Genomic DNA, 20368 nt, shown 5'->3' with positions numbered 1-20368 from the left:
ACTTGATCAGATCTTTGTGCAGACTTGAGTCGCTGCTGCCGTCAGCTGGAACCTGACATGTATAGCATGTATGTGTCTGATGGCTGTCGTGTATTTTGATCTGGTTTAAACAGATCGTTTCGTGTGATTCAGATTTCAAACTGGTCCTTTTTTATCACACACTGGGTCTCGGTGCACCGTCCACTGTAAGATGCTTTAGCACCCGCCCCTTTAAGCCAGTTGTCCTCTGACTGGCTGCTTCTCACAAACCAAAGGTTTAAATGATACAGGGGTGTGAACCAGCTGTCTGCCTGAGGTGACCATATCACCTACTAACCAGATGATTAGTCAATCAATCTTTATTTAAAAAGCACTTTTCATACAAAAATGTAGCACAAAGTGCTTTACATGGTTAAAAGCAGCCCACCCCGCCCTCCAACTCACTCCCCACACTCTCATTAACATAAACGATCATGGATACATCCCCCCCCCCCCCCCCCCCCCCCCCCACACACACACACACACACACTTAAAGAGTAAAATTTGGCACACATGAGCCAGGTGAGGAAACACTATCACAGGGAGCCGTCTGCACCGGGAGCCGGTCACAGACCGCAGCCTCCCGGCCGGGCACACAGCAGGAGGGAGGCAAAGAAGCCCCCCAGCCAGGCTGAGAGGACCCACAGAGCCCCAGCAGCCACGGTCGATCACAGCGCCGGTGCAGAGAGCGCCCTCCGAGGAAACACTGGATGTGTGGTGGTTCAGTCCCAGTCTGCTCCAGTCAGTATGCCAAATATCGTTGGACAGGATACTAACCCCATGTTACTCGTGTGTGTGAATGTTAGTTAGCACTTACTTAAAAAAAAAAAGTAATAAAGAGCAATTATAGTTTGCTGTTTGTTGAACTTTAACTTCAAATTTCTCCCTTTTCAAAATATTTTCAAAGCAATTTTGTAGAAATTTAACCGCCGAGAGTTTTAAAATTCACGTTTAAATACCATAAATCTCATAAGTGCTGACAATGGGAACATTGTGATCCTTTTAGCTATATTACAGAAAGTTAAATAAGTGATAAAAGCCTGTATGTTTGCTTTCATCACTCATTTATAGTTCTTGACTGTATAAACACAGAACGATTTAAATACTTTACTGTCCCGTTAGTGCTACAGGAAAGACACACTATCCAAATAAAGGCTTCCTCTGTGAAGCTCGGCTGGTTGGCACTTAGCAGCGCTCGTTTATTTTTGTTTGTTGTCTTTACCAGGATGAACTTCAGGTACCGAATCTTCAATCACTTCGCCCAGTTCCATGGAAACCATCAGCTTTGTGCTGATCAACAAGTTAAAAGTTTTTGTTGACATGTAGGAATACACAAGCTTTAATGTCATATTATGTTACAACTGCAAATATAATGTAACGAGAAGTATAACACTGCTTTTAGGAATTAAATGAGTGAGGTAATACACGGTAAAACATTATTTAAAAACTAGCAGGTAATCTATTACTTTTTTCGAGTAATATTCCCAATATTGCTCATCAGGCAGCTACACAGGATGGTCACTGCTTTTTGTCTTTGTATTGTCACCAGAGAAGTAACGCGTTACTGTAATCCGATTACTTATTTCAAGTAACGAGTAAAGTAAGGGATTACTATTGCAAAAACAGTAATTAGATTACCGTTACTTTCCCGTAGGAACGCTGCGTTACTGCGTTACTAAAACCGTGATTTCTTTGCGAGAATGTCTCATGACAGTGATGTAAGCGAGTGCGACGTTCGTGACAACAGCTGTGTGCAGATCAACAATGGATCATATATCGAGTGCAGAGAGAGTATGAGCGTGCAGCGTTTAAAGCGTGGAAGTACTGACCTTACTTTGAGTTTGATTCCATAAAAAGTGACAAAAACATTAGTGTCCGTTGTGCGTGGGAAGAAAACTTCTTTTTACAGCGAAAAAAACCCCTAAACTTCCAAACAAGCACCGAGTAGCTACGACGTAATGGGAAACTCACAGAGAAACTCGCGGATTCTTCCACTGACCGCTGCACACCTGCACCAGGGTAAACCTCCGCCTACCCCACTCCTGCTTTACAGGTGAAAATAGAGCAACAGGACCGCTAGTCTTTGACTTTATTTATTTTCTGCTGTGTTTTACTTGCATCTATTTGAAAGACTGAGTGTAAACACACAAAATATTTTATTTTATGTGCTGGAATGTGCAGAAAATAGGTTTAAATGTTAAACTAATTTCTTCCAGTCAGAGAATGTTGCAGATAATTAAATGTTTGCTTGATGCATAAAGTTAAAAGATTAAAACTAACAAAACAAGTTTTAAAAAGAGACTTTTCCATTTGATTACATTTTGTATGATGATTATGCAGAAAAAGTAGAATTGGGCTGAAAGATCTATCACTTTATCACCTATTCAGGTTGTAAATCGTGTTTTTAAAAAGTAACTAAGTAACTAAGTAATTAATTACTTTTGAAAATAAGTAATCAGTAAAGTAACGGGATTACTTTTTGGGGGAAGTAATCAGTAATTAGTTACTGATTACTTTTTTCAAGTAACTTGACCAACACTGATTTTCACATAAATGATGAATGTGTATGGTCTCATGTTCATATGTTTAGGTAAAATATCAAAATCTAAAATTCGGTTTGAGCCAAAACTGAAAGGAGTTCAGACGAGTGCAGGTCAGTGACATTACCCGCCGGTCAATCCAGCCTGCAAAGCGAGCACAGCCTGACCTATCTACACACTAAGAGAAACGCCAGAGTCTCCGAAACACAACAAGGACATCGTGTTACATGTTGGAACAAAATTCTCGACCACCTGATGGATGTTAAAAGTAGGTCTCTGAGGATTTCCTCCAGCTTAATAAGTGACTGTTTGGCTTGGCCTCTCCACCCTGACCTGCAGGGTGCAAGCTCAAGGGAAAGACAGCCCGGCGAATATCTCTCAGCTGAACACTTAAATGTTTTTTAGCCCTTCATTGCCAAGACTTGGAGGAACAACTCTCAGGTATCAGTGATGATTACCTCACATGTTAGTTTTTTATTACAAGAAAACACAAATCAGGACCAACACATTGTTAGTGGTGTCTAAAGTCAAGTTTTATAAGCATACCTGTGCGTAGGCAGAGCTGGTCAAAGTCTGAGCAGCAGCCATTGTAGGTTTTACACAGGTTGTCGCAGCGACAGTTTGGCGGCTCCAACTCAACCAGCTCGAAACACCTGTTTCTGCAGGAGCCGGAGGTCGCCACGTAGTGAGACGCAGAGCGAGCTGGGGAGGAAGAAACAGAGGTTCTAATGGGTCTTTAAAAAATGTCCAAAAAAGAGGTGAAAGGTTCAAAACGACACAAACGTGCACACCAATACTGCTGAGCTGTGCAGCGATCTCGATGCAGTGACCACAAGCATGTGACTGAAGGATCGGTGGTTCGTTTGACGTTGGAGACGGCTACAGAAACAGATCACTAGTCATTCTGCCACGTGCAGGTTATTCTTCACTCCTGTGGCTGCTTCCTGGAGAAACACCTGAGCTGCTCAGCTTTAGCACCCAGTGGTGCCCACCAACGTCACAGCTGATTAACTCCACATCTATTTACATGTGAGGTTTAGAGCATTAGCTGGAGGGACGATAAATCAGAGACATTGTCCAAAAACTGAATGAAAAGCTGCACTGTTCACATGTCTTTGAAAGGAAATAATAACTCATAACAACTGTGACAAAAGCTCAGTTTGTGTCATGGGCCAAACTCAACAGTTACTGAGCTTTAACTCTTCTCCCGGGACCCCAAACTACGCTCACGTTGTCTCACTGTGGGAACTCTCAGTGCCTAAGACACAATCATGCTTTTGTCCTCCATATATCCAAAGGAACATGGCCTATTTTGGCTCCTCTGACCTAACTGAAGACATCCTGAGATCTGAGAGTGAGACAGAGTGAAGCTATTGCTAAACAACATGCTCCTTGTGCAGCCGCTTACAAAAAAACAGTTTTCCTTGCAGAAAGTGCCTCAGGATGCCAGCACGAGCTTTTCAGCCCGTGGATATATACGTATGTGTATTTTTGTAACTACATGTGACTATGCTTATGTACTCTAGGCGAAGGAGCTGAGGTGTTGCACTTCAATTATTTATGGTCCCCAGCCAGTTGGCACGCCGGTGTAGTGTGTGTGTGTCAGTGCAGTAAAGCCTGAATAGCTTCTTTGCTATAAGACTCAGGCCTACTCTGTACCAGCGGCAGTGGACTATAGGTCAAAGGTGAAGTCTTTTAGTTTATCATAGCACAGCGAGTGCGATTTCCACACGTCTCTTTACACTAACGTCAAGAGAAAATGAGAAGACTTCCTCAGAGCCCATAAAACCCGTCGACTGTGCATGCACTCGACTATTAACTGCATGCACAGCTCAAGTTTCCCCAAGAGACTGCCACTGTCACAGTCCATTTTCACGCCCGCACTGCAGACCTGAACTTTACTAACCATTGCTCAATGGGACTGAACGTGAGAAGGAAGGACACGGTCTAACTGGACATTAAAGGGTGTTTAATCTGCCAGCTCCCTCGGAAAAAGTCCCTGAGGTGTCCAGTTGCATCATTGTAGGAACAAGAGCAGGTAATTGTCCGGTGAGGTCATACAGCACACTTGTCTAAAAGTCTTTCCACTAGTGTGCTGTATCTGAGTCAGGTCAACGCCGGATAATTCAACCTGATTCTCCACATGCTTCATGGAGTCCATTTGTAAAAACAGCTCAACCCTCACTGTTTAACAGGGGGACAGCGTCTGAGAAGAAAACAAAGTAAAGAAAGCAAAATAAGCAGCGTAGGTTCGTCAGGTTCCACAAGGCTGGCCAGAAAGCTGTAGATTTAAGTTTAGAAGATATGGAAGATGAATGTTGCTGCTTTTTAGCTCGTTTTGAAGCTTCCCACCAGCTTTCCATCTTGGTTCCAAGAACACTGACATGTCAGAAAGAGCTAGTCCTGACTGTGAAACTGCTTACTCATTGGCTATCAACTTGTCAGTCAATACGCGTATCAAGAATAATCGTCCTTTTTGAGACATTCTATGAACAAGATTTACAAAAAAGCTTTATTTTTTATTCAGTATAACCCAAAACGAGCGAACGAGTCCATGAACTCATGAAGAAAGCGATCGCAGAGGTCCAATCAGAAAGCTGTTTTCTCATAGACTTGTATAGGGCCAGTAATCTTTTAGCAACCACAACTATCGCCATCTGGTGGGCTCCAGATGAAATGCACGTTTGAGGCACTGCTTATTTTCTGTATGACAGTGTTTCCCAACCACTGTGCCAGAAATGATCAGGTGGAAGATCATCTGGTTCCATCTGATTAGTACTCTAAGCGATCGGCGTGAGTAACGTGCAGAACAATTACATTCTCTTCCACTAGAGGGCAGTACAACTACCTGCTCTAATTCAATGTGTTGCCAACTGCCAATAAAACAGAAGAAGATGAAGAAGAAATGACATAATAGTCACGCTGTGAGACGATGCAGCGCATAATAGCAACAGATAAGTGTTTGAAAATAAAAAGTAGTCAGTCTGACCTGGTCATGGAGAAAACTCCGCCCCCATGAAGACCCGAGCATGAGTAGTGGTCAAAAGAAAGCAAAGCAGGTATACTGGGGACAAACCGAGCCAATTATACTACGCCTGGTGCGCAGGGAAAAATGATATGATATTTTTGTTTGGTGGTGTGGCATGTGTTTTTTCTAATGTGAAGTATGGTCCAACATACTCCAGAAGGTTTGGAAACACTGCTCTATGGATTTAGCACAGAAGTATTAATCCACTGTATGAGCATATGAGGAGGAGCTGCTAGCAGCTGGTGATGTGCCACTCAAAAGTAAACACTGAGCATTGCTGGAACACTTGGTAGAGGTGTTCATGGGTCAGGAAGACAGGAAATTGCTGTAAATTGCCTTTACATGGTGGTGAAGGAGGGCTAGACCCAAGTTACAACATGTCAGGTAGAAAATTTCATTTCACCATGTGACAACAGTGTGCAGACTCCTTACGTCCTAAGGTGTCTGCACACTGTTGTCACATGGTAACGTTGTCACGACCACTCCTCAGGCTTAGGAGTTACAAGGTTACTTTAGTCATTTTTCTTCAAGTGTCAAACAACTCAAAGGAGCCACAATTCAAGTGTCAAGCAGCTCTGCTATACTTTCACTTTTTTTACTCGGGGTACTTTATGTGTGATCTACACCAGTGGTCTCCAACCACCGGGCCTCGGACCGGTACCAGTCCGTGAGTCGTTTGGTACCGGGCCGCTAGAGTTGAGGCTCAGGTGTGAAATGTATGGTTTTCAGGGTTTTTATCGGTTTTCAGCGTTATTTTGTTATCGTTTTTATCGTTTACTCGGTTTTCCTGGGTCTTCTCACGTGTGTTATGAATAAATCTTCTTTTTTTCGGTACCAGTACTAGTTTTATTTTGTTGTATTTATCCGCGACACCTTAAAGGCCGGTCCGTGAAAATATTGTCGGGCATAAACCGGTCCGTGGCGCAAAAAAGGTTGGAGACCGCTGCTCTACACTGTGTAATGCTGCTGCCTGCTAATCACAGATAAAATATTGTTGTTTTTTCTACAGCGTCATAAATATTATTACCACAAATTTCATTAAAAATATGGTGACATATTTGTGGCCAACCCCCAGTTTATACTGAACAATCATGTATTCAGAATAGGGCTAGGCCATATCATACCGTTCACGCTAACACTGGTACAATGTTAGGCAACGATAAGAAAATGAAATATCGCGATAGAATATGGGTGAAACGCGCATGCGCAGTGCCTTTGTTTTCATATGCACATGGCCGAAAAAGCATGGCGGCAACGGAGAATGAGAAGGGAGAAAGCGGTGTCGCTACCCGATCTGTACCGGAAACCTGATCGGTACCCCGCATGCGCAAATCTTGCGTCACTTCCTCTCTTTGCCAACATTGCGACATTTAGTATATGTGAATGATGCGGTTAGCGCCTAGTTAGCTTCTAGCATTTGTCGACAGCTCTGCCTCCTTTACGACTGCCGGGACATTTAAACAATGGATGTGTACAAGCAAATTCATGCTTTTCTCCTCAATGGAGCGCTTCCCCTGACTGAAGAACTGCGCCGTAAAATACAAAGAATGGCGCCTAATTACAAACTGAAGGGTAACTACGAAAATTAATGTTGATCTTTTATTTATTTAATTTATTTATTAATTTTTTTACTTTTATTTTTTAAAACCCTTTTCTCTCTCTATATATCTATCTATATAGATATAGATATATAGATATATAACAAAAAAATACAACTCTGTCATATATACCCTATATATAGTTTTAAAAAATAATTTCAATTGAAGGTAAATGTACCATACTGGTGCAGATACATTATCCCAAACTTTATTAATATCTGTCAGACATTTTATTTTACTTTAGTCAGCAACTCTTTCAGCTTTTTACATTTTCATCTTGTACCAGTCAACTGACTCTTCTACACTGGCCCCAGTATGCAGCGCATGCGCCTGGTAGTCATGTCAGAGGAGGAGAAGAATGACATGGAAAGCCACAATAACCCTGGTACCGGGAACCACAATGGTGTCAGAGGTACCCGAAAAGGGTTGTTGCTGGCTATTACTGGCCAACATTGAACCAGGACATCAGTGAATGGGTATGGCCTTATTTCAGTTAACAAGATAAAGAACCTTGTCTTTACTTGCACACTTACATTTCAACATTAGTTTCTGTGTGTGTGTGTGTGTGTGTGTGTGTGTCTGTTTTTTGGGTTTTTTTTTATTGTTATCAAATTACATCAACTGGTTTTTCGGTATCCTAGAAATATTGTTTGGGATACATCTTTCAGGTCAGATGCTGTCATCGCTGCCAGATGAATGACCCAATCAAGACTGTGGCACCAGCATTACATCCCATCAAAGTGCTAATAAGCTTGTGTGCTGCAGGGTAGCTTTAAATTTTAATTTGATAAGTTCTGTGAAATAAAGGTAAAAGAACCTTGGGAGGTGCTGGGCATGGATTTAACTGGACCACTCCCGGAAACACGTCTAGGGAACCGATATGTCCTGACAATGACCGATCTGTTTACTAAGTGGGTGATTGCAGAACCTCTTAAGTCCAAGACTGCAGCTGAGGTCTCTGCAATCATGACCTCGAAGTTATACACGTTTGGCATGGTCAGGAAAATCATCACTGACCAAGGAAAGGAGTTTGTGAACCAGGTAAAACTTGTGAAAGTGTTATTCATGCCTTGATATTATATGATGCATTTAGGCCAAGTTTGCTCATGTCACTGCAGCTCAACAACAGCGTTTTCAGCATGCTGAATATTAAACATGCTGTCTCCAGTGCGTACCAGCGTACCACCCCCAGACCAACGGGCAGGTAAGCATTTGGATGGCTAACCTTGAGTCACTCATGTGAAATCAGTCATGCTTATTTATCTATTCTACTCAAAGGATGAGAGGACCAACCAGAACATTAAGCGTGCTCTCAGAAAGTACGTCAACCAGAACCATGATGACTGGGACGTACACCTTGCTGCTGGGGTGTATGGCATCAACACTGCAAAGCAGGTATTCCTGTTTTGACATTTTGTATTCCTTTTAAGATACTTTACAGTGTTGCATCGTTTTAAGAATGTGTTTTTAAACTTACATTTTAAAAAAAGGCAATCGACAAGTGCAAGAGAAAGTGAAATAATGGAGAGATTTGTGCGATCAGTCCCTATTTCCTGCTCTTCCACCGACATCCACGTCTTCCTGCTGTGATGAACGCCTGTCCCATGGACGATGACTTTGAGGTTGCAAACCTTGAAGAGGACATCGACACAAGAGTTGAGGAGATGACAGTTCTGAATGAAATGGTCTGTACATTTGAAGGGGGCTGGCTGACAGGGAAAGGAGATTTGTTTAGGGAAAAAGGGAAAATGTGGTTGATAACATTCTCATTTTTATTGTGTATTCAACACTTTCTCACTCGGATTTTTGTGTCATTTTTTTGTAGGTTCTTCGCAACATTGAGAGGGCACAGGACACCCAGAAGAAGACCTTTGGAACACGGAAAAGGAAGCGGGTAAGACAGCGTGTTGTTCAAGCAGGTGATGATGTTCTTTTGTCAGGTGATCCAAAGAGACAACGCACTGGAGATGCATTATTGAGCCAACACCAAGGACCGTACACTGTGGCCAGCATCACGCCAAAGGGGGTGGCCACTATTGTGAAGGGAGCAACTTGCCAGAAGGTAAACGTGTCCAGGCTGAGGAACTACCACAGATCAAAAAGTAAGAGTATGACATGCAATAATAATAATGGATTGCGTTTATATAGCTCTTTTCGAGAACCTCAAAGCGCTTTACAATGCCACTATTCATTCACTCTCACATTCACACACTGGTGGAGGCAGCTACAGTTGTAGCCACAGCTGCCCTGGGGCAGACTGACAGAAGCGAGGCTGCCATATCGCGCCATCGACCCCTCTGGCCATCACCAGTAGGTGAAGTGTCTTGCCCAAGGACACAACAACCGAGACTGTCCGACTCAGGGCTCGAACCGGCAACCTTCCGATTACAAGACAAACACCCAACTCTTTGAGCCACAATCGTCAAATGTCATGCCACATATTTGCATATCATCAGATCCACCAACTGAGAGGAAGTTTCTCCTGGACCACTCATATGGGACTCCTGAATGGCAGATTGATCATCAGTATGTCGGTCCAGGAGCAAAGTGGCAGAAAGACTTGGACCCTCTTCAGTCTGGTGAGGCGCATTTCTGTGCAGTCACGTTAAACCTTAATGTCAAAGTCGTTGACGGTTTTAGAATTGCTGAAGCATGAAATCATCCCAGCCTTATTTTGTAGTTCCCCTTTAATCTGTTTCTTTATTATTTTCTATAATATTTTGAAGCAAATTCACATGATGTGCTGTTTTCATTTAGCTCGAATACGTTTTGGACCAAAACCGACCTCCAGGAGAACTCCTAGTGAAGGAAGACGATATCTGCCTGACTCGGGAAGACTTTTGGAGCCTGGGTTTGGAACGATCCATGGAATCTACTGTAAGTATATCTTGTTACTTTAGCTAATGCACCACAAAGAAAATAGTGACTGAAACCGTATTCTGTTGCTTTTTGCTGTTTCTTTCAGATTGGGAATGCTTGTCTGAAGATTGTGGGCGAAGCTGCACAAAGACATGTAATCTGTTGTACTGGTACATTTTTTCTTTGGTTAAAGCCATGAATGGTTGTTGTGTATTGATTTTGGGGTTTTGTGTGAGGGAAAAGATGTTCACATTGCTGACCTCTACGTCGGGGCCACCTGGAAGGATCCACAAGTCAACCTGCTGCGTTGCTTGCCGGTATGTTTGTTGTTGATTTTTCTCCTGTGTGTGCATTTTTACTAATTTGTACCTGTAGGAAAACTTTAGGTCCAAGGACATCCTGCTTTTTCCAGCTTGGAGCAGGCAGGCAGGTGAAGCTGACCATTATCTGCTGTTTGTGCCCTTTCTCTTTCTCGCACTGTTTTTTCATCTGATAGAAAATAATGGAGGCTGACATGTCGTCTTCTCATGGATGATGCTAACATGTCTATTTCAGGCTATATTGGTAGCTGAGAGACAGATCCTCTTTCTGGACTCACTTCGCCCTGATGGCTTTGGAGATGATCTCTACCGAGCCATATTTAGGTTGACACTAAAGAAATGAAAAATCGTTCTGGCCTTGTTCAATGGTCAAGCGTGTTCTTTGGCTAGGTTGTCTAAAAGCAGCCTCGTTCTCAGGCTTAAAGATTCAGGAGAGAACCTCGTTCTTAGGCTACTTCATGATAGGGATGCACCGATACTGGTATCCGGGCTGATACTGTTCTAATGAAATCGTATCCATATCTTTTGTTAACCAATACCATGAACAGATACTTGATATGTAAAAATCGGTAAAAGTTTCACAGAAAATGTTTTTAAAAAAAATCTTATTCACCGTTATTATTTGTAACAAACACACAAAAAAAACCTGCCTTCCGATTCATTACATTTTCTGTGTGGTAGAAGCTGAGATGGGCAGTAACGCGTTACAAGTCACGCGTTACTGCTTTTTTCAAGTAACGAGTAAAGTAAGGGATGACTGTTGCAAAAACGGTAATTAGATTACCGTTACTTTCCCGTAGGAACGCTGCGTTACTGCGTTACTAAAACCGTGATTTTTTTGCGAGAATGTCTCATGACAGTGACGTAAGCGAGTGCGACGTTCGTGACAACAGCTGTGTGCAGATCAACAATGGATCATATATCGAGTGCAGAGAGAGTATGAGCGTGCAGCGTTTAAAGCGTGGAAGTACTGACCTTACTTTGAGTTTGATTCCATAAAAAGTGACAAAAACATTAGTGTCCGTTGTGCGTGGGAAGAAAACTTCTTTTTACAGCGAAAAAATCCCTAAACTTCCGAGCAAGCACCGAGTAGCTACGACGTAATGGGAAACTCACAGAGAAACTCGCGGATTCTTCCACTGACCGCTGCACACCTGCACCAGGGTAACCCTCCGCCTACCCCACTCCTGCTTTACAGGTGAAAATAGAGCAACAGGACCGCTAGTCTTTGACTTTATTTATTTTCTGCTGTGTTTTACTTGCATCTATTTGAAAGAATGTGCAGAAAATAGGTTTAAATGTTAAACTAATTTCTTCCAGTCAGAGAATGTTGCATATAATTTAATTTTTGCTTCATGCATAAAGTTAAAAGATTAAAACTAATAAAACAAGTTTTAAAAAGAGAATTTTCCATTTGATTACATTTTGTATGATGGATTATGCAGAAAAAGTAGAATTGGGCTGAAAGATCTATCGCTTTATCACCTATTCAGGTTGTAAATCGTGTTTTTAAAAAGTAACTAAGTAACTAAGTAATTAATTACTTTTGAAAATAAGTAATCAGTAAAGTAACGGGATTACTTTTTGGGGGAAGTAATCAGTAATTAGTTACTGATTACTTTTTTCAAGTAACTTGACCAACACTGGGTAGAAGTATCAGCATTGGTACTTGGTATCGGCAAAAACTCAGATCCAAGGATCAGACGGTTTGAAAAACGTATTGTTGCATCCCCACTTCATGAATTTATTTTTTAATAGCAAACATTTGATTTGTGTGTTATGTGTATTCTCTACAATGCCAGGAGAGTAGCAGCCTTTATTGACTCTGGATCCTGGATGGAGAAAACAGGAAGAGACCTTGAGGTATGTTTTTAATGTGAAAGTTTGAAAGCTCATCAGGTACAAAATAATTCAATAAAAAAAACTAGCAGGTGCATGTCAGCTCTCTTCATTTAAGGACACATTTTTCTTTTTACAGTTCTTTCCCCAGCAGTTCAATGGAAATTGCTGCGGCATCTTTATGCTGATGGTGAGAATTTTTATTTTCCTGCCATTACTTCAATATAACATTTAAACATGTTAAAAGTTTCTTTTACTTTACAGTATGCTCTCTGCATCAGCACCTCCACTATCGTTCACAGAGGACATGCCAGCAATTCTGTGGTGGTGTATTCAGCTGATGGAGAGATTCTGCATTCAGGGGTATGGCTTATAGACAAACTGGCACCATCATAATCACAGTTTTCAAAGTTAGTATTAATTGCAGTTTTGGCTCAGGCAACACATCAGGTCAAGCAAATGTTTGTGAAAGTGTCTTAATGTAGTCACTTATAAACCCTGTGACTGAACACACAGAAGAGAGCAGCAGTACACAACTAGAGTCCATTCTGACTGGCCTTGCTTTCTAAAGGCTTGGACAGAGATTCGCCTTCTGGACAGAAGAAGCATCCCTTCTCCTGGGAACTCTCCAGCCTGTCTTTAGGGTACCAAAGGCGACCTCCTCCTAGCCTTCACCAAGTCTAATCAGACAGGTGAGAGAGGACAACAATGAGATAACCATTTGTAGAATATAACCACAGAACTGTTGAGACTATTCATCACAATGCAGGTTTACATAAATGGTGGTAATCTTCATTTCCATGTAATGTGATAATCATGTTTTCCATTAAAGGCTGAGGCTGACAGGTGCCCTATACTGGAGGTAATCTCTTTACTTTCCCTTTTATTTAAATTGTTGATGTAACTGAATTAGTAATTATAGTCACAGGCATCACCATCAGGGCAGAAAGAGGCATTATTCAGTAGTGGAATAAAGTAATAGTTATGAAAACAGTACTGAATGTAATGTATTTTCAGTCCTCATATTTCTGAAACTTGGTGGACAAATTTTGTATTTTCATTATTGTTGCCTGACCCATGTTATACAGTTACCAACATGTGTCCTCATCGACATATTGGAAGAGGTTGATCTACACGAAGGCGAAACAGCCTTCACACTGGCTCTGGTGTGCTCCATGTTCAGAGACCTTGTGTCTACTGAATATTTCAGAAGACAGGCACACTTCAGGGGGCTTCACAGTAAGGGCGCTTCAGTAAATTATGAAATTATATGTACATTTCTTTTTGCTGTTGTCACATGTTTTTCACTGGCAGAATGTAAATGTTTGTGTTTTTTGCTTGTGCTTTACACAGGTGTCTGCACATAGAGCAGCTTCTCGGACAAGTACAGAGAACAGTACTTTAACATGTTCACAATTGAGATCTGCCTTCAATGTGGAGATCAGTACAAACACTGCCCGAGGTATACAACACTGTATAATCTTATATTGCTGTCATTACAAACAATGAACATCTCACTGGTGCATGACATGATGAAAACCATACCTTGGAGCCCTTTATTGTCTCTGTTTGATTTTTGTTTTTTTGTATTACAGGATATGTTGGCATACATAAAAGAGGACAACTACGGGCATTTTATTCGGAGGCGATGCGCCCAGGCTACTGCAGCCACATTTGCATGCAACTGAACAACTAATGTGGCTGCACTGTTCACATGCACACACAGGTTTTAGTGACAGGGTTCCCCATTTGTGGTTCCCCCACATGTTAGTTCGTGTTCTGATACCTGTTTTCATTTGTGACAGTTTTTGCTAATTCTTGTGCTTTTGGTTATGACAGATTTCTTTTTATTGTTTGTTTAATTTCTTTTGCCCTCTGTGGCCTGGCCTCGGCAGAGTTCTTTGTTACTGCGTACCAGCCGAGAAGTCATATTGAGCTGTGTTTTGTTTAATGTTGTTTAATTTAGTTCCATAATTTACATTTATGAAATATATCTGGGTTGTAACACATCCTCTCTACCTGTATCTGTTGTTCATGTTCTTGAAATCTGTTGTTTGTGTTCAGTATTGTTACAGTAAACCTACAGACGTTTCACCTCTCATCCGAAGAAGCTTCTTCGGATGAGAGGTGAAACGTCTTCAAGCAACCTAAAGAAGTCCAGACGCTTTTCTTTGCAAGCTCCTTTGACTACGATGACCTGGATGACTGAGAACCTTCACAGACAATATGGATCATTCGCTCGGTCAGCAGGGGGCAGTATCCTCGTAAACTGGAAGTAAACTGGGAGTAAACTGCCATTAAACGAAACAGAAGAAGAAGAAAACCTCTGCACATGCATGGTACGGATCGGGTAGACCCGATTTGTACGTGTCACTACCCGATCCGTACCGGAAACCCGATTGGTACCCCGCATGCGCAAATCTTATGTCACTTCCTCTCTTTGCCAACATTGCGACATTCAATATATTTGAATGATACGGTTAGCGCCCAGTTAGCTCCTAGCATTTCTCAACAGCTCTGCCTCCTTTTCGACTACCGGGACATTTAAACAATGGATAATCCGTATACAAACAAATTCATGCTTTTCTCCTCAACAGAGAGCGTCCCCCGATTGAACAACTGCGCCGTAAAATAAGAAGAATGGCGCCTAATTACAGAGTTAATAATACAGACTTTGTAATATGTCATGTGAAGATTCAGCAGCCAGATTAAGTGTTTACTGACAATTGACAGTGATAGCGGACATCATCATCACTATTCCAACAATCCTCTCCACACAGACGAGCATAAACACACTCGACTATCACTAAATCAAATTTAACACACGTTTGTAATGACGCCAATTCAGTTTACAATAGGGTTCATTCGCTCGGTCAGCAGTATCCAGTATCCCCAGCGTACAGTATCCTCGTGCACTGGGGCGTAAACTGCCATTAAACGAACAGAAGAAGAAGAAAACCCCTGCACATGCGCTGTACGGATCAGGTAGACCCGATTTGTATGGTCCGACTTTGTACATGCGCAGTAAGGATCGGGGAGTCCTGATCCGTAACTATCCTTTTATTTTTCGTTTTTGTCTACATTATATGGAAATGTTTCATTATTGGAAACATTTTAAGAGATACTTATTATTCTTAACATCTTAACAGATACTCTGACCCATAACTATCGTAAAACGTTTCGACCAGAAGTAGACACCTTTCACGCATGCGGGGTACCGATCGGGTTTCCGGTACGGATCGGGTAGTGACAAGCGGATCGTTGAGTGAAACGGATGAACCAGAATTAGTTTGTAAAAATGGTGCCACTTCAGTGATGTGGAACTGGTTTGGTGTTTGTCCGTCAGATACACAACAAAGCACATTTCTTTGTAGAACGTGCAAGCGAACGTCGTTATTGCCGTATTTGTCGGACTAAGGTGCTCGTAAATCTGGGAGTAATCTGGGTCCTAAACCCCGTCCGATTCAGATCCCAAAGTCAAATGAACACTGCAGCATCACTGACAGTTAAAAACTGTCTAAATTCTTTCATCTTTAATAAAACGATCAGCATTGCTGCTTTACCAGGTGTAACAATTAAGTTTAACATCTAGGCATCCATGAAAACAGAATTTATTACACTTAACACAGTTAGAAGCTAGCAGGAAGTTAGCGGAAGTTAGCTCGCTAGTTTCGCTAGTTATCTAAGCATGATATACCATGTTCTGACTGAGAGATTTCTGAAAAAATTCAAACGTACAGCTCTGCTATCACTTCCAAAATAAATGAAGACAGAAAACTAGTGACTCTTTTTAGAGAACCGGCTCTTTTGTTTTGGCTCACTAAAAAGAGCCGGCTCTTTCGGCTCCGAACCGGCTCTTCAGGTTGTTTTGTTGCTTTAATTAATTTATTATTAACAATAATATAAAATTATGCACATAAGGAATTACTAATGTAAAAAAAGTGGTTTTATTTATATATGTATATATAAATATATGCGGTGGCCCCTAGAGACAAAGCACGTACAAACTCCAAAAAGCACGTACACGTACAAACTCCAAAACACATTCCTAGACTTAACTGAACTTCCAAAACAGAGCTACCTAGATCACTTAAATTACACAATTGAAAGCATGTGTATATTGTTTGTGTATTTATACATAAGCACTCATATACATTCAAATAATTTTAAAAAAAAGTTCATTTACCTGTTACTACCACACACCAAATCCGGTCGTTGGTACTTGCTGGCTTGTGCAGCCACTAGGTAACAAAAGCTCAACACTGTGCCCGAGCATTCTGGAGCACTTCTGTTGTGTTTTGTACGTGTTTTGGAGTTTGTACGTGCTTCAGAGTTTAACGTGTTTTGGAGTTTGTACGTGTTTTGTCTGTATGGGCCACCGTAAATATACTTTTATTTATTCACTCCACATAAAATGTAATAAATAAATCATATAATACAAAAACCAGCTATTCACATTTCAACTTTTAACTATTTAAATTTTCAGCTTTTTCGTTTTAAACAAATTTAAAGTGAAACAACACAAAACACTGCAAACCACAACACAATTAAATATAAATTAAAATATGAAAACAAAAAGAAGATGCACATTCTCTGTCATATGGACCTGCATGAATAAACTTTCTGAATTCTTTATCATCTGCAACTGAAAATAGTTGTGGATGATTACTATACGTTGTTGTCCCTGGCTCTCTTTCTCTCTCTGTGCTACTGTGAGTGTAACTACCGCCCCTCCCCCCCTCTGCCCAGTGCAAAGCACAAGGCTCGCACGCGGAGTGAAGCGGGAAAAAAGTGCGAGAGAGAGGGTGAGAGAAAAAAACAAAAAAACAACCCACGGCTTGCGATAAGTGATCACGTCAGAGATCCAGCTCTAAGAGCCATTTTGTTCGCTACCGACACATCACTACAGGAAACTAAACAGCAGTGACGTTTGTAGGGTTACTAAAGTTGGGCTAGCTGGTTTATAATGATGTGTTACGTGATCACTAGCGACACAGCTATGTTAGCATAGCATAAACAGTGAAGCTGCAGGATGAACGCTAACACTTTTCCACTCAATAAAAGTTAATGTGAAGGTTCCTGATGGTTAGAGACAAATGCAATCGCATGGCAGGATGCTGTAAACAGACCAAGCTTCAGTCAGGAGAACAACTGAGATAATCCATCCACAATACGAGGTTAGTCATTCATATACTGCAACAACATGGGAATAGAGCAGCTGTGATAGAATACAGCATTAATGAATCAATGGTACAGAAGTGGAGGAAGCAAGAAGTGTGAGTTGAATAAAGTTTTATTTATCTGACTGCTTTGTTTCCCTTAATGTGCCTTATAATCCCGTGCACCTTATAGATAAGATAAGATACCTTTATTAGTCCCACGAGTGGGAAATTTCATTATGGTCCGAAAAATACGTATTTGACTTTTTTATTTGGCACACTGCAGTTTAATGTTGCAAAGCACCTCTTTTTAACTTCAGTGGATATTATACCTGGTTATGCTCAGGATATGTCAGCCCATTTCTACTGGAAATGCCTTTTGATTAAACTGTCAAACGGGAATTTGCATTTGCACTGTTAAATTTTTATATAGCTTTAATGCACATAAAAAAACAGCTGCTTGTGTAAGTGAAAAGAAATGGATGATGATGATAGAGTTGTGTTTTGTCTCGTGTCAATTATATCGTCAGTTATATTGTTATCGCAAATTTTCAAATATATATTGTGATAAATATTTTTGACCATATCGCCCTGCTCTAATTCAGAATGAGAGATTCTGAAGTGTGATGGAAAAACTGTTAATTAGAAGAATGGAAAGGCAAATAGAGATCACAAAACGAGCCACGGTTCCTTCCAGATCCACATGAACAGAGTGAACAAATTCAATTTTTAATTTCTTCACAACATGCAGCCCATACACACACAGAAATCCCAGAAACGGCTGCAGCCGTCGCAGACTGCGACAGTCTACGGCGCAGTGCAGCAGAAGTCTGTGTTCGAGAATCTGGGACTGAAAATGAGCTCTGAAGCTCTTTTAATGTTGACTTAATGCAGAGCAGCACAAACACACTCCCTCCCTCACCACCTCACAGGGTCACACTGATCGTTGTAACAACCACCAACACACGCTCAGTCCGTCCATTTCATATGCACCAGCAGACACAGACACAGATGTCACTCCTGTCGATGGCTGGGCGACTCATTGCACCTGAGACTCTCACAGATTTACAGTGTTTCAACAAAACAGAAAAAAACAACCTTGTGTCTTGGACGTGGAGCATAAAGTTAGGTATGTCCTCCCTACACGTGGCCAAGACATATTCAAGCATATCCAAAACACACTTCACATTGCCCGTGCTGAGCCACTCTGGCAGCTAAATGAAAGCGTCTAATGCTGTTTCTCGTGTTTGTGCTGCTGGACTTGAGTAAAACTGGGTTGTTTCACATGAGCCTGACGCTCCAAAGTAACACACTGCAGTTCTTCTCAGTTGCCGAACACCAGAAAACTGATTTTTCTATTAAGAAATCTTTCTTGTAAAAGACAAACTGTGAGAAAAATGTCACAACCTGCCTTGAAATTGCCCATTTTATCAAAACACCTTCAGCAATCTTAAAGAAAATCACTTCAATAAGCAGCAACTACAGCAATGAAGAAGAAATTACGCATTTGGCATTTTTACTTGATAAAGAAATAAAAACTTTGCTGATCTATTTGGTCTTTGACTTTCTGTTTATTATTGTGGCAGAAAATGTTATGATGCGATGTGTAATGAAGTACTACCACACATAAAGTTCTCCCATTAGTCGAGTTTTGGCAGCTGCCATGTCTTTTCTGCTAAAGTTAGCAGTGATCATGTTTGAAGTGCACAGTTATGAAAGCTCAGCTGTTGCAACTTGACTTCTGTTTCAAAAAATTAGTAGACGTACGGAGTGCGTTTCAAAAAAGTTAAAAATGGACATCAATGACTTGACCCTGCATTCTATCTGAAGGCCACCAGATGGCGATAGCCATGATAGCAAAAAGGCTGGAAGTTTGTGGGACGACAGCTTTCTTAGTTGACCTCTGTAAACACTTTACTGCTGAGTTTATGGTCTCAGTCACTGGTTTCAGTTTGCACTGAATGACGAATAAAGTCTGTTTCATAAATCTGGATCACGCTGCTTTAAAACTGACGAGCTCACCGACCAACGAGGAGTCACATCCTTCTCATCACATCTGATTTTTTTTATACCAAGACAGTAACAGTGAAAATGCTTCATGACGAGACTTCACAGACATGTCAACAGTAGCTACATCCATCTTTTTACACAGCCTTATGTTTAAACCTTCTGTGTGCGTGGAGTGGCCAACCAGAACAAAGTGGGCTTAAAGGGAGGGGCAACTCTTGCTAAAGCAGCTTGTTTCATAAGAGAGTAAATTGAGGAAGATAAATCTAGATTAATTTGAACTACAATAATAAACCTGTATCAGAATAGGTCCCCATTAAACATGAAAATCTAATTTTCTGTGTTTGTCAAAATGACTTCATTTTGATACCACCAACCATAAGTATCATAAAACACCACAAAACTCATATCTACATGCATGAGTTATTATTTTTATAAGACCACACAGACATCAGAGGTCGGTGTTAGTTACAGCAGCATACTCACTCTCTGTCTTGGCCGATGTCCCGTCTTCTCCTGAGCGTTTGGGCCGATCATACACGAAACCCCAACACATGTCAGCCCCGCACAGGACTGACAGGATCCACACAAGCTGAGGACACAAAGTACCGACATCAGAGCGGGCATTCATACAGTCTACAGGCTGCATCTTCCAGTGGTGCTCAAGCTGGGATTAGAGTTTCTCTTCTGCTGCAGATATTCATGGCAGCCTACATTCACACTCCACCTGCAGTGCTCCCTGCCTGAGAGCTTGAGAAGCGCTGGGCTTAGTGAAAGGGTCATGATTATTCATCAGAGAGCAAACACAGTGCAGAGGAACAGCAACATGTCACATATTTGACTTCAAGCACTTTTCATTTGCAAACCCCGTTTTCACCATTGACTGACGTGTTTGCACTGGCTGCTCATAAACGAGCTTCAGAGGTTTGTGATGCATGAAAGCTTTATTCGAGCTGGTGTAACACAAACTGCAGGTTTCCCCCGTGACCTGCGAACACCG

General features: G+C 41.4%; 1 protein-coding gene, 2 long non-coding RNA genes and 1 pseudogene across 6 annotated transcripts in view; 1 reads left to right on the top strand and 3 right to left on the bottom strand.

The window, feature by feature from the left end:
• The window catches only part of enpp2 (ectonucleotide pyrophosphatase/phosphodiesterase 2), a 73643-nt gene that overhangs the window by 52332 nt on the left and 943 nt on the right, over positions 1 to 20368 (bottom strand). For 2 of the 3 annotated variants that reach the window (XM_085176695.1, XM_085176696.1), the window contains exons 2-3: positions 19855 to 19960; positions 3105 to 3260 (exon numbers count right to left, since the gene is read on the bottom strand). In XM_085176695.1, the coding sequence (XP_085032821.1) occupies positions 3105 to 3260; positions 19855 to 19960 (262 nt within the window). The remainder of the gene's footprint in view (positions 1 to 3104; positions 3261 to 19854; positions 19961 to 20368) is intronic. The other variant, XM_085176697.1, reaches the window with a different exon arrangement.
• Positions 6890 to 13569, top strand: LOC146507569 (uncharacterized; annotated as a pseudogene). Its single transcript, XR_014876756.1, has 20 exons — positions 6890 to 7158; positions 7471 to 7660; positions 7853 to 7924; positions 7992 to 8225; positions 8303 to 8388; positions 8463 to 8579; positions 8714 to 8869; positions 9010 to 9286; positions 9641 to 9768; positions 9942 to 10061; positions 10150 to 10197; positions 10280 to 10360; positions 10419 to 10499; positions 10599 to 10687; positions 12166 to 12226; positions 12342 to 12392; positions 12467 to 12565; positions 12774 to 12894; positions 13035 to 13064; positions 13291 to 13569. The product of XR_014876756.1 is annotated as an uncharacterized LOC146507569 (transcript).
• Positions 7664 to 11637, bottom strand: LOC146507570 (uncharacterized). Its single transcript, XR_014876777.1, has 2 exons — positions 10803 to 11637; positions 7664 to 10769 (listed from the first exon to the last, which is right to left on the bottom strand). It is a non-coding gene; the product is annotated as an uncharacterized LOC146507570 (long non-coding RNA).
• Positions 11794 to 19841, bottom strand: LOC146507568 (uncharacterized). The gene is made up of 2 exons (XR_014876773.1): positions 17617 to 19841; positions 11794 to 17547 (listed from the first exon to the last, which is right to left on the bottom strand). It is a non-coding gene; the product is annotated as an uncharacterized LOC146507568 (long non-coding RNA).

Source organism: Neolamprologus multifasciatus, chromosome 11 (genome assembly GCF_963576455.1).
Source record: "Neolamprologus multifasciatus chromosome 11, fNeoMul1.2, whole genome shotgun sequence".
In the NCBI taxonomy this organism is placed as follows: Eukaryota; Metazoa; Chordata; class Actinopteri; order Cichliformes; family Cichlidae; genus Neolamprologus; species Neolamprologus multifasciatus.
This window is presented reverse-complemented; position numbering and strand designations above follow the sequence as displayed.